General features: G+C 34.6%; 1 protein-coding gene across 1 annotated transcript in view; it reads right to left on the bottom strand.

The window, feature by feature from the left end:
* Nucleotides 1-11,671: 11,671 nt before the first annotated feature.
* The window catches only part of LOC133329846 (LHFPL tetraspan subfamily member 3 protein-like), a 31,404-nt gene continuing 29,956 nt past the window's right edge, over nucleotides 11,672-13,119 (bottom strand). Inside the window, exons 5-6 of the mRNA XM_061538312.1 lie at nucleotides 11,935-12,177; nucleotides 11,672-11,869 (exon numbers count right to left, since the gene is read on the bottom strand). Coding sequence (XP_061394296.1) covers nucleotides 11,685-11,869; nucleotides 11,935-12,177 — 428 coding nt within the window. The 3' untranslated portion in view covers nucleotides 11,672-11,684. The remainder of the gene's footprint in view (nucleotides 11,870-11,934; nucleotides 12,178-13,119) is intronic.

The raw sequence follows: 13,119 nt of genomic DNA on the forward strand, positions 1-13,119 counted from the left end.
TGTACCTTCTTTACCATTAGATGGGCATTCAAAATGCATAAAATCGATCGGGACTAAATATATGGGTGTCATATTGCTGACAGGAGAACACGAAATAACAATCTACAAACACTAAGGTTGGAAAATTTGGCAAGAAACTGGGATATTTAAAAACATGTGCTTATAGTGAAAATGTTGGTAGCGATCACGGAATGCCAATTTCAGCCACTTTCATTGGAAAAGGTGGCACTCAAAATATTAATCACTCATACCCAAATATGAGTGATTAATATTCAGATTTTACCTTTACCATGCCTAGATCATGTTTGAAGATGGAACCCATTGGTCCCCTCCGTCTGGTACCTCCCACACAAATGATTCTAACTCTAATATGAGGTGAATGGAATGTCCGGTTTGAACCAAACTTGGCACAACCTATTATCTCTACCAAGCTTAGATTAGGTCCAAAGTTGGCACCTGTCTGCCTTCTCCTCTAATACCTCCCCCAAAAAGGTTCAATCCGATGTGATCAAAATTAAAAGCGAAACATCTTTGATAAAAACATATACCTTATATAAAACCAATAATAAAACATAATGTAATGTGTAATTCCGAAATTATCCTTGGCAAACCATAGGGTGAAGGTAAATATCAACACCGATTGACATTTTTACTTTGTTTTTATAAATATTTGGTAAATCCTTTCTAGTAACCGTAAAACATAAAAAATTATATATGAGTTTTTTCGTATAATGTTTGGTACATCATTTCGTAAAATTTTGTATTTATCGAACAATCGTGGGATCTCTGGTGCGACCTTTACAAGAAACCGGACAAAAATATATATGAAAACTCTATCTAAAGCTAAACCGATTTAAAATTAACTTGATACGCGTAATCCCAAAATCAATTCAGAAAGATATGCTAAATTTCAAGGACAAACGGCGGTTCTTTAGTGCATCATCATTAAATCGGACTAAATTATATATCGGAGCTATTTCGGCAGGGTATGTTTACAAAAATATATAGGCAGACACAGATACGAACGGACCTGCATTCATCGACTCAGAAAGTGATTCCAATACGTCCTACAAGTATGAAGCTTTCAAATACATAAATTGGTCGATTCCTACTTTAATCCTTCCTTTACCGGATTTAGTTCACATTGACCTTCAACGTTTTACTCCTATATACCATTGTAACAAGCAAATAAATTATACGCTTAAAAAACTATGTGTGTTTTTTGATTACATTTTCCATTCTTTACTTCTGTGTTTTTTTTTGTTTCTTTTTTGTTATTGTGGGTAGTTTACTTGATTTCATTCCCTCTTTGTTTAACTGAATTTTATTTTTTTAACATTTATAAAATTTCAATTTCTGTTCCTGACATTTACTAAATGTGAAACCTTTAAGGCGTCCTCTGGTTGTTTTGTAGGCAAGACAGCCAATACGAATACAGCGCGCACACACACACGCAAATCCCGACTATAAACTGTGAAGCTACGAAATGTACTATGGGTTGTGGGTTGTCGGACCAAACTGTTATTGGCCTTGTAAAAAAATGTTGCAGAATCTTAACTCACTTAAGTTTTTACTTTTGATGGCCGAAAAAACCAAAAAAAAAAAAAAAAAACAATCACGGAATGGGAAATTGCAAACAATTTGGCAAAGAAATTATGTTTTTAAAATCATTTTCTTGTAAATCAGATGTATTGAAAAATTTGTTTTTAATCTACAAAATATAATCTTTCAATTCCACCAAAGAAACTTAACAAATAAAACTTCCATAAATATATATTTACGATACCAATAAAAGACTATTAGAACAATTTCATAAGAATAAAAATCATCATCAAATCATAGATTCCAAATCTCATGCCCATTAGTTAAACACAAAACACATGACCAATGCCGTTCTCCTCCTCCTCCGGCTTCCCTTGTGAAACACTTGTCGACCATTTATTTCAAATAGCCAGCCATCTAAAGGGAAATTATTCTTCATTGGCAACATATCAAATAACCATCAACAACAAATGTAATTCGTATAAAATATCACAAGCAGTAGCCTTGGCAACAACAACAACTACTACGAGAATAGCTTCCACCATACCATAATAGCACTAAAAGCCCATGGCTATAACAAACAACAAATTTCCCGAACGTTTAGCGCCCAATTTCAAAAGATGCCTTCCCAATAAATGAAGACGATGAACATCAACCACCAAATTCAAATCAATAAAACGCAGCAATTTACAAATGCCAATAACAATTTGGTTCAAGATGAGGTGGTCGTAGTGGAGTTGGGGGCAGGGTGCTAAGGATTTGAGAACTAGACTCTATCGTATTGCAAACCAACAAAGCGACGAGACTAGACACAAAAACTGGGTAAAAGCATAGAGCGAATATATGCGGAAAAAGGAAACAAAGTTCGCCGAAATGGGTTTGGCACCATATGCTGCCACCTTACTACGGTATGCCAACAGACATCTTAATTCACAATAAAAATTTTTTGGGGTAGAAAAATATTATGAAAATGTTATTGCCAAAATACCATGGAAATATCTACACCCTACTTAACATCGTTGTGATGTAATACGTTTTTAAGTCCACAAAATTTTAAACCTCTACCCATGTTTTAGTATATTGACTATCACGACGTTATTAGTCTTGGCAAGAATTACGGTACTAATCTAGGACGACACCTATAATTTTATAAGTCTTTTGGCGGCGGATGTAACTTATGCTGACTGGAACAGGCCTGGCTCTGTTTTGAAGTTTTTAAGCTGCACATTTTCAACCACAATCCAAGCTTAAAACCAGTATGGAGATGACCTACGTCGGACGAGACGTTTGATACTCTACGTTGCTTTGCGTTTGAATATTTCCATAAAATACGCAAATATCATTTCAATGGAACAAAACCTGTGGGCTTAAACACATTTTACATGAAAATGGGGAAATCTATACATGAGTGCAGTAAAAAAATCTGAACCGATTTCCACGTCATTATAGTGTGCAAAATTTCTATATAACTTAACACACGTCCTTCTGTACTCAATTTGGTAAGCTAAAATTTCGAACCTTTTGCAGGAGATCGATCAAAATATTATGAGATTTGCAAGGATGCCAACAAACACCTGTAAGTGAAGAAGAAAAATAGGAAAAATCGGCGCCGACTATATGAGGCTCTTCACCACTTTGGGTACATACGAAATGTGCTGTAGTAGCAGGTCGGTTATTTGGTGCACAATTTACATAAAATCGGAAGAAAAAATAAAATAAAAATATGACGTATGTATATATTGGAGCTATATTTAGATCTGAATCGATTTCAATGAAACTTAACACATGTTATTTAAGACTCAATTTGGTACGCTATGCTAAATTTGCTGTCCCATTTTCACAAAATGAAATATATATATATATATATATATATATACATATATATCGGAGTCTGAACCGAACAACGAAAATGTAAACACACCGTTATACCCTCAGCCTCATGGCTAATCGAAATATTGATTTTTGACCCCATGTTTCTTTGGACCAAATTCGTTTCAGACAAATCTCCGTTTCGATTTACAAATGTCCGTCTGTCGGGCTGGTGCGCACGATAACTATCGAAGGGAATAACCGATTTCATTCAAACTTTGCACATCGTAATATTTCTTCCAAACTTCAAGTTTGAAGATGGGGAATATCGTTCAACTCCATCTGGTACCTCCCCCACAAAATGGTAAAACTGTTCGAAAAAAAAATAATTTTATAATGTCATGTATACGAACTTTCCGATTTGAACCAAATCCATTGGTTCTCTGTCCAAATTTTTAATATTTCAAAATCCAATATCAGGCGAATGGAACATCATATTTGAACCAAACTTTGCAAAACCTAGATCAAGTCCGAAGATGGGACCCATTGGTCCGTTTCATCTGGTACCTACCCCGAAAATGATAAAAAATTTCAATATTTACAAATTCAATATTACACGAATCGGGCATCCCATTCGTGTAATATTGAAATTTTTTATCATTTTCGGGGTAGGTACCAGAAGAAACGGACCAATGGGTCCCATCTTCGGACGAAAATTGTCACAACGATATTTACCAAACCTACATAACGTCCGAAGATGGGACCCACTGTCAACTACTTCTGGTACCTCCCCCACAAATGGTCCAAATTTTATTTATAAATACAATATCAGGCGAATGGAATATCCGATTTGAACAATCTATTGTCGTTACCAAGCCTAGATCAAACAAAGGATCAATATTTTAAAAATTTGTGAAATTAATTTGAGCGAATTTATTAACAGATTTTATCAGCAGTAAATCCGAAACCTCTTTGGTAAAAACATACCTTATATAAAGTGAATAATAAATCCTTTGTGTAATTCCGGAGGAGAAAATCGAACGAATATATATATAGAAGCTATATGTATTTCTGAATCAATTTTAAAACATTTCAAAAGGATTCTTCCAGAGGCCAAATAAATTGCTGTAGCAAATTTCATTTAATTCGTATCATAAATGTGATCCGTACTTTAAATCGACTCAGAAACTTATTCTATGTATATCCTGGAAAGTTTCTACGGGTCTATTTCAATTGGTTTTACATGTTGAAAGCAAAAGAACCTGTACCACAGTGTGGTGAAGTGTATAAATATGCGAACATCGAACATACATTTCAAAACAAAATTTATTTTTTATCAGAATGCATATATGATACGTAGGTTTGATTGAGTTTTGGTTTCCACGTTTTAACCATAAATCTACCAGTTATGAACCCCAATAGCATACTTAGCTCGTGGCGGGATATAACGAAAACAAATCTATTTATACGGCCAAGTTTTAATACAATAAAGATTATATGCTGGCGAAAGAAATGTATAAGGATACCGCAAGCTCAATGTATGTCCCATGACGATCTTGCGTAATGATTTTATTTATTTATTTCGGAATTTTTTATAAATATCAATCCACGTTTATTACGAAAATATTATTGATTTTACTCATTTTATATATCATCTTCTATTTTATTCTATCATCTTTTTCACAACTACAATTTTCCATTTAATCCCAATGTAGGGTGTTATAAAATGTCATTCTATTTTTCTTAAAACCCCCAACAAATCCATATAATTCATAAGTTATTCTATCAACGCATTTATAATGCGTTAACATAATCTAAGTGGCCAAACAGCTGACGCCCTATATATTGGCATTTTTATATTGAATTGTCTTAAGAAATAAAAAAAATCGAATGAGAGAATAAGGAAGCTTAAGAAAAAAATATGAAAGCAACCCCTAATACAAGACCTTGGTTGCTACCGCTTTACTATTACCACCAAACCCACCCACCACCACCAAATAGAACACGCAATGAAGTTAGCGAACGTGAAAAGTCAATTCAGTTAAGGACCATAACAAACATCTGAGTTACAACAACAATAACAAAACAAACTTCTAAAGCTTTAATAGAGTGTTGGCTAATCGAAATAAACACCTATATATACAAATCGATAGTAATATAATAATTAGGAACACAATCACATACAAATATTTTTCAAATATTATAGATAAAAATATATATGGTCTTTAAAGCAGACTATAGATATTGGTGTTTGAATTTTCGAAGAACAAATGTTTAATGCTGGAAAATTAGGATAGTACTTTTGTTTTTAATAGAAAAATGATTTTATCAATAACATATAGGATTGATGGAGTATAAAGAAGCTTTATTCGAATTTGAATCGATTCGTAATTCTTTTGAATTTCAATAAGTGTTACCCAATTACGCATTGCGTATCAAAATATAATATTGAACATTTTCAACATTGAAAGTGCATATATTGGATTTTTTGAAAAAAAAAATATTTCTATAAAAGTAAACATTTTTTCGATCAATTGAAAAAATTGCAAATAAGGACCTTTTTTATATTGTTAAACAGCAAATCCTATAAACGTGGGCATATTAGTGGCAAATTTCCCTACCAAAAAGTAAAAAGTTTTCAATCGGTGTTGTGATAGATATATACCCTCAGCCTATGATTTGCGGTGGTCTTCGGAATTTCACAGAGGTTTTATTATTCGCTTTATATAAGGATTATTCGGATTTAATGTTGATCAAATCGTTTATTCAATTCGCTTCAAATTAGAGTTAAAAGTTTATAAAATACTAGCATATGCCCGCAACTTCGTAAGCGAATGTAGGAAATATTTAAAAATGTATTAACATATTATTTTATTTTCAGAGAAAACTACATATGTCAGACAATACAATCCACACATTAATATCGACCATAAATTAAATTTTAGTACCATTTACTACCAAATTTCATGATTCGAGCTCTAAAGGTTCACCCAATTCCAAATTTTACCAAATTTTCCATTTAGCACACATTATTTCCATCAGTACCCTCCTCAACCATCTAACTTCCTGCATACGCCGACCCTACACCCCCACAATGATTCCAAATTCAAATTTCAGGTTTCCAACTCTATTAACTCACCCACAATTAAAATTGTACCGAATTTAGTAGTAGTAACCAAACCTACACCCCGACAGTGATTCTAAATCCAAGTTTCAGGATTCCAACTACATAGGTTCACCCACAATTCAAATTTTACCAAATTTAGTAAACAGTAGTATGAATTTGCGAAACCTCTTACTTACCCCAAACCTACACCACCACAGTGATTGAAAATATAAGTTTCAGGATTCCAATTTTATCGGTCCACCAAAAATTCAAATTATACCAAATTTTGTACTCAGCAGTGCCAATTCCAAAACTTCCTATATACCCTAATCTTACACCCCCACACTGATACTAAATTCAAGTTTCAGGAATCCAACTCTATCGGTTCACTCACAATTCAAATTGTAGCAAATTTAGTACACATTTCTACAACTTCCTACATATCTCAATCTTACACCTCAACAGTGATCCTGACTCCAAATTTCATGATTCTAGCTCTATTGGTTGACCTAAAATTCAAATTGTACCAAATTTAGTACCCATAAGTATTATTTTCTTAAACTGAATCCTGACCCCATCCTACACCCCTACAGTGATAATGACTCCAAATTTCATTGTTCCCGCTCTATAGCATCACCCAAATCCAAACCGTACCGATTATAGTACCATTTAGTACTTTTCGTACACAGATTTCCAATATGTTCATATCCCAATCCTACACTCCGACGGTAATTTTAATTTCAAATTCCAGGATTCCAGCTCGATTTGTATCTCCAAAATAAATTTATATCAAATATAGTACCATTTAGTACTTTTCGTACACATGAGTACACGCAAAACCATCTTCTTAAATGGACCCTACTTCTCAACCTTAATTCACACTCAAAATTTCAAGTTTTTAACGCTATCCGTTCACATGCTACAGAATTGTACCAAATTTAGTACATTTTCGTACTTTTCGAATAATTATAGTCTGTCACCTTACCTGTCACCTTTGGACCATGAGTGACCCTCACCCAAAATTTCAAGATTCTAGCTTCAGCCGTTTCCTCTGGGCGTTGATGAATCGTTAAATCAGTCAGTCAGTCAGTCAATCACTTTACTCTTTTATTAGTATAGATAACCTCTTTGTGGGGGAGTTACCGGAAGGAGCTGACCAATGGATTCCATTTTCGAACTTGATACGTTGTGCAAAGTTTGGTTCAAATCGGAAATTCCATAGGATTTGTAAATATTGAAAATTTTGACCATTTGTGGTTGAGGTACCAGAAGAAGTGGACCAATAGGTCCCATCTTTGGATTTGATCTAGGCTTGGTAAAAATAATAGGTTGTACAAAGTTTGATTCAAATTAGACAATCCATTCGCCTGACATTGTATTTAAAAATATTGAAAATTTCACCTATTTGTGGGAGAGGGAGAGATAATAGGTTATGCAAAGATTGGTTCAAATCGGAAATTCCAGTCTGCACAATTTGATCATTTTGTTAGGGGGGTACCAGAAGGAGGGGACCGATATTCGCCATCTTCGAACTTGAACAAGGTTTGGAAGAAATACTGGGATGTGCAAAGTTTGGATGAAATCGGTTACTCCCTTTCAAATTTCGTCTTTTTTGAAGTTTGGGCAACTGAATTGGCAGTAAAATTGTATTTTGCATTCACAATTGAACACAAATTCGGCCTGGCCGAAATTAACGACATTGTTACATTTTAATAATTCATTATTTCAATTTTCATTATTAGGCCAGATAATATATAAAACTACTCGTAGGGATTATTACCTATAGCGACATCTGTTGTCTTTAATATTTTTATATTCGGGTTGTTGTCTTTGCAAAGATATATCAGAGATATGCACAAGTTAATGATGAGTATTCACAATAACAGTAAACCGTATTATCGACTGTGTTAAGTAACACTTCAATTGTTACATCCATAATGGGTTTCTATAAAAGCAGGAGAATTTCTAAACACAAATCTATATTTCGTCATAAACAAATCGTAAAGTTAAAAACACTACATATGAACAAATTAAATACCTAGTTTTGCAATTTCTTTAGATTTGCCAATTAAATAACAAGCGACAAAACAAATTTCCTACAGAAAAAATCCACCGACAAAGACAGGGCATCTAATTTTCCCACACCTTGAAAGCTATTTCAAATTTGTTAAAATCCACTAGAACTGAGGTTTATGTATAAAAGCCCAGTGAGTTTCGCATTTCAACAACAGTTCGCTTGTTTAAAAATCACTAAAAATGTTTTCGAAAAAACTCTTAGCCGTTTTTATTATCTCAGGTGAGTGAAACTAAAAAAATGTACTTGCAAAAACTGATTTTTCTTGTAAATAATTAAAATTTCTCTTCCAGCTGCTCTCCTTGGTATCTTCACGATTAAGGCTCAGGAGAACACCTTGGTTCAGAATTTAGAAACTGCTGTCGGCGATTTATCCAAAATACTTGGTGATGTTGGTCGAATTCTTGTCAATCCGGTTGTACTCCTCAATGGCCAGTTGGGTGCCAATGTGGGCGAATTGGTCAATCATATAACTGAACTTGTTGCTGATTTAGCGAAAACAGTGGCCGATTTACTTTTGGCCCTGAGATTAGCCAGTAACTAATACAGATATCTATATTACATTTTATGTTGTGCAGCAGACAAAAAAAATTACCTGAAGCAGGAATAAAACAATTTATTCGTTGATGGTTATTTGTGGGGTGTTTTATGTGAAAATTGTAGTGTTCCTCAGAATCAGCCGGACGGGCCGACTATATGATACCCTCTGGCTACTTTAGCTACATATTAGAGATGACGAAAATAAAATATTTTTAAAAATAGGTTGTCAGCATCCCCGAACGCTAAATGCTAAATATTTTTACTTCGGGGAAAAATTGAGTGTAGAACTAAATTACCTCAAGAGCCCGGAGTACCTAATTAGACGCCACTTCGTTGGAAAATGTGGCTAGATGCTTAAAAACACCGAAAAGTGGGGACTATGTCATAACATGTGTCTATAATAAACAAACAAGTAAAAAAGTGTCAGTCGGTGTTCCCAACAGATATATGCCCCTAACCTATGGTTTGTGGAGGACTTCGGAATTACACACAGATTTTTTTATTAGATTTATATAAGATATATGTTTTAATCAGAAGAGGTTTCGGATTTAATGTTGATCAAAGCGGTTATTCAATTCGTTTCAAATTAAATTTATAAGTTTATAAAATATTGACCATTTGTGAGGGAGGTACCGAAAGGAGTGGACCACTGAGTCCCATCTTTGGACTTGATCTAGACTTGGTAAACCTTGCGCAACCTATTATGTTTTGCAAGATTTGGTTCAAATCTGACATTCCATTCGCCTCATATTGGATTTAAAAACTGTGACCATTTGTGGGGCAGGTACCAGAAGAAGTGGACCAATAGGTCCCATCTTCGGACTTGATGTAGGCTTAATAAAGATGATAGGTTGTACAAAGTTTGGTTCAAATCGAATAGTCCGTTCGCATGATATTATAAAATTAATTTTTAGCAAAATGTTGATCATTTTGTGGGGGAGGTACCAGAAGAAGTGGACCGATATTCCCCATCTTTGAACTTAAACTAAGTTTTGAAGAAATAATACGATGCCAAAGTTTGGACGAAATCGGTTGCTCTCTTCAAAAGCTATTGTGCGCATCAGCCGACCATACAGACGGACGGACGGACATTTGCAATTCGACTTCGAATTTTCTGAAACGGGGTTTGTCAAAAGAAACATGGGGTCTAAATCTAATATTTCGATGACGTACATTTTCACTGTATCAAAGTGTATATACCCAAAGTGTATATAGCCATAAGTCTAAGGGATTAAAAACAACCCCAAAATTGTAGCCACTTATGTGGAACATTCAAAATATTTAAATTCGATCCGAACTTTTATATGGAGGCTATGTCGTGGTATATTTTTAATAGGGGAAGATGTGACACCCAATGAAAACCTAGGAATATGAAATTATAGTAAATTCGTTTGAAAAAATTTTCAAAAATTCCGAATAATGGAGTACCATTATAAGGGGACCTTGGAACATAAGTCCACGCTATAAAGATCCCAATATACTAAGTTATAGAAAATTTGGTTGAACAACATGTCCCAGGTCCACAAAACACCAAACATTCTAGAAGGGACTTCTTATAAAAAATATACCAGAAGGTCTTCTTATAAAGGAGCTGAAGAAGGTTTTCTCAGATCATGTTTAATGATCTTGTCATTGAATAGCTGCTTGTCTTCTAATGACTAAGAAGATCGGAAGGCAAATTAAGGGGAATGCCTCATTATAAAAGATTGAAAGGATTCATAGACGAGCGGAAAGTATTTTGATTCCCAGAGGAGCAGAATAATCTGTCCTAGAAGAGCAGTAGGCTTTCACACCGGAGAGCAGAAAAACTTCTTAAATATGGCCATATAGTCATTTTTCTCTTATATAATCGGTAAGCTCTATTCTATTTCTATTAGATATTTTATAGCTCGAATTTCTTCCTATCCAAAAGTATCCAAAAAATCGAAAGTGCTTTCAAAGCATTATCTTCAATATTCCATATTTTGTGATGTTAACAAACAGACAACTTTATGCTGTAGGGTATAAAAATGAGTTCTGAAAGTATCAGTTTTATTATTTTACCAGCCCTTCATATTTCCGTATACACAATCCAGTGTTTGAAATTTACAAGATTTAAATAAGGAATATCGACATTTTCTACAATTTAATATTTGTTTCATTGTATATTTCAAAAAAAAATATTATTTTATACACTTTAAAAAATTTTACATACATATATATTTTTTACACACAAAACATAATTATATATATTTATAAATATACACATAAACGTTTATGTAACTTAAATAATTTGTTTTTTTTTATAAATTAATAACAGTCAAGGTCATAACACTTGCATAAACCTATTAAAAAATTTGTTACATTTATCAAAATGGTCACATTTAAATAATTAACTTACATCGCTACGGTACGGTATGTAGATTAGCAAGAAAAACATCGGCAGTTACTCAGTTACATAGCTTGTCTTCCGAAGATGAAGATAAGACAGTAAAAGAAACAGAGAGGCAGACAGATCTTAAAAAAGCTAATTATTAATTATTTGTCTCAGTATCCGAAAAAAACACAAGAGCTAATCTTGAGCTCCCATTAGTCCCCAATATACCCCCCAAATAAGCAGGGTATGAAGCACTACTAGAATTGATGCATTGAATTGTGATAATCCGGCCGATTGTATCGATGATTCGGTGTTCGACTTGAGAATTGTGAAATGGTATCATCACCGGGTGGGGCAACCAATAGAATTGGTTGTAGATTGAGATTCTTTCGTGAACCTGCTAAACTAACACCATCTGTTAGGTAACTGTTGTTGATTTCACCTGTTGGGAAGAATAATTCAAATTAATTATTGTTTTTTAATAAAAGGAAATTTTGTTACCCTTACCCTTAAATAAAGAATTTTGATACATTGGATCGGGTTGCAGGCGTACATGTCTGGTGGCCAATATAAAAGCCAGTGTCGCCAGCACAACGCCATCTACACATCCAATAATGGCCAGAGGATACGCCCATCTAATGCCACACAGACCCAGTTCGAAACGATTGGCATCTGGTCCGCATACCTTGCGGAAATCGTCGGAATTCCAACCGAATGGGAAAGCACCACAGGCCACAATCATACATAGAGCTAGAAAAAGAGGAAACAAATGTTTAGGAATTTATTTTAAAATAAATACCAACTATTTTAGAATAAAAATTTGGAAAACTTCGCTGTCATATACGACCAGAAATGTTTTCTTATAGAAGAGCAGATGGTCTTCTTATAGAAGAAAACAAGTTTGTCACTATTTCTTTAGACTTTCGAATGTCTTCTCATAGAAGATCTGAAGGTCTTTTTATAGAGGAGAAGGTATTTTCATAGAAGAGCTGAAGGTCTTCACATTGAAGATCTGAAGGTCTTTTCATAGAGGAGAAGGTCTATTCATATAAGATCTGCAGGTCTTCCCATATAAGATCTGAAGGATTTCTCATAGGAGATCTGAAGATTTTCTCACAGAGGAGCTTAAGGTTTTCTCATAGAGGAGTTGAAGGTCTTCTTATAGAGGAGCTGAAGGTCTTCTCATAGAAGAGCAGGAGGTCTTCTCATAGAAGAGCTGGAGGTCTTCTCATAGAAGAGCTGGAGGTCTTCTCATAGAAGAGCTGGAGGTCTTCTCATAGAAGAGCTGGAGGTCTTCTCATAGAAGAGCTGGAGGTCTTCTCATAGAAGAGCTGGAGGTCTTCTCATAGAAGAGCTGGAGGTCTTCTCATAGAAGAGCTGGAGGTCTTCTCATAGAAGAGCTGGAGGTCTTCTCATAGAAGAGCTGGAGGTCTTCTCATAGAAGAGCTGGAGGTCTTCTCATAGAAGAGCTGGAGGTCTTCTCATAGAAGAGCTGGAGGTCTTCTCATAGAAGAGCTGGAGGTCTTCTCATAGAAGAGCTGGAGGTCTTCTCATAGAAGAGCTGGAGGTCTTCTCATAGAAGAGCTGGAGGTCTTCTCATAGAAGAGCTGGAGGTCTTCTCATAGAAGAGCTGGAGGTCTTCTCATAGAAGAGCTGGAGGTCTTCTCATAGAAGAGATGGAGGTCTTCTCAT

This window comes from Musca vetustissima, unplaced genomic scaffold, assembly GCF_032173495.1.
Source record: "Musca vetustissima isolate MV318-11 ecotype Yass unplaced genomic scaffold, APGP_CSIRO_Mvet_v1 utg115852, whole genome shotgun sequence".
Taxonomy (NCBI): Eukaryota; Metazoa; Arthropoda; class Insecta; order Diptera; family Muscidae; genus Musca; species Musca vetustissima.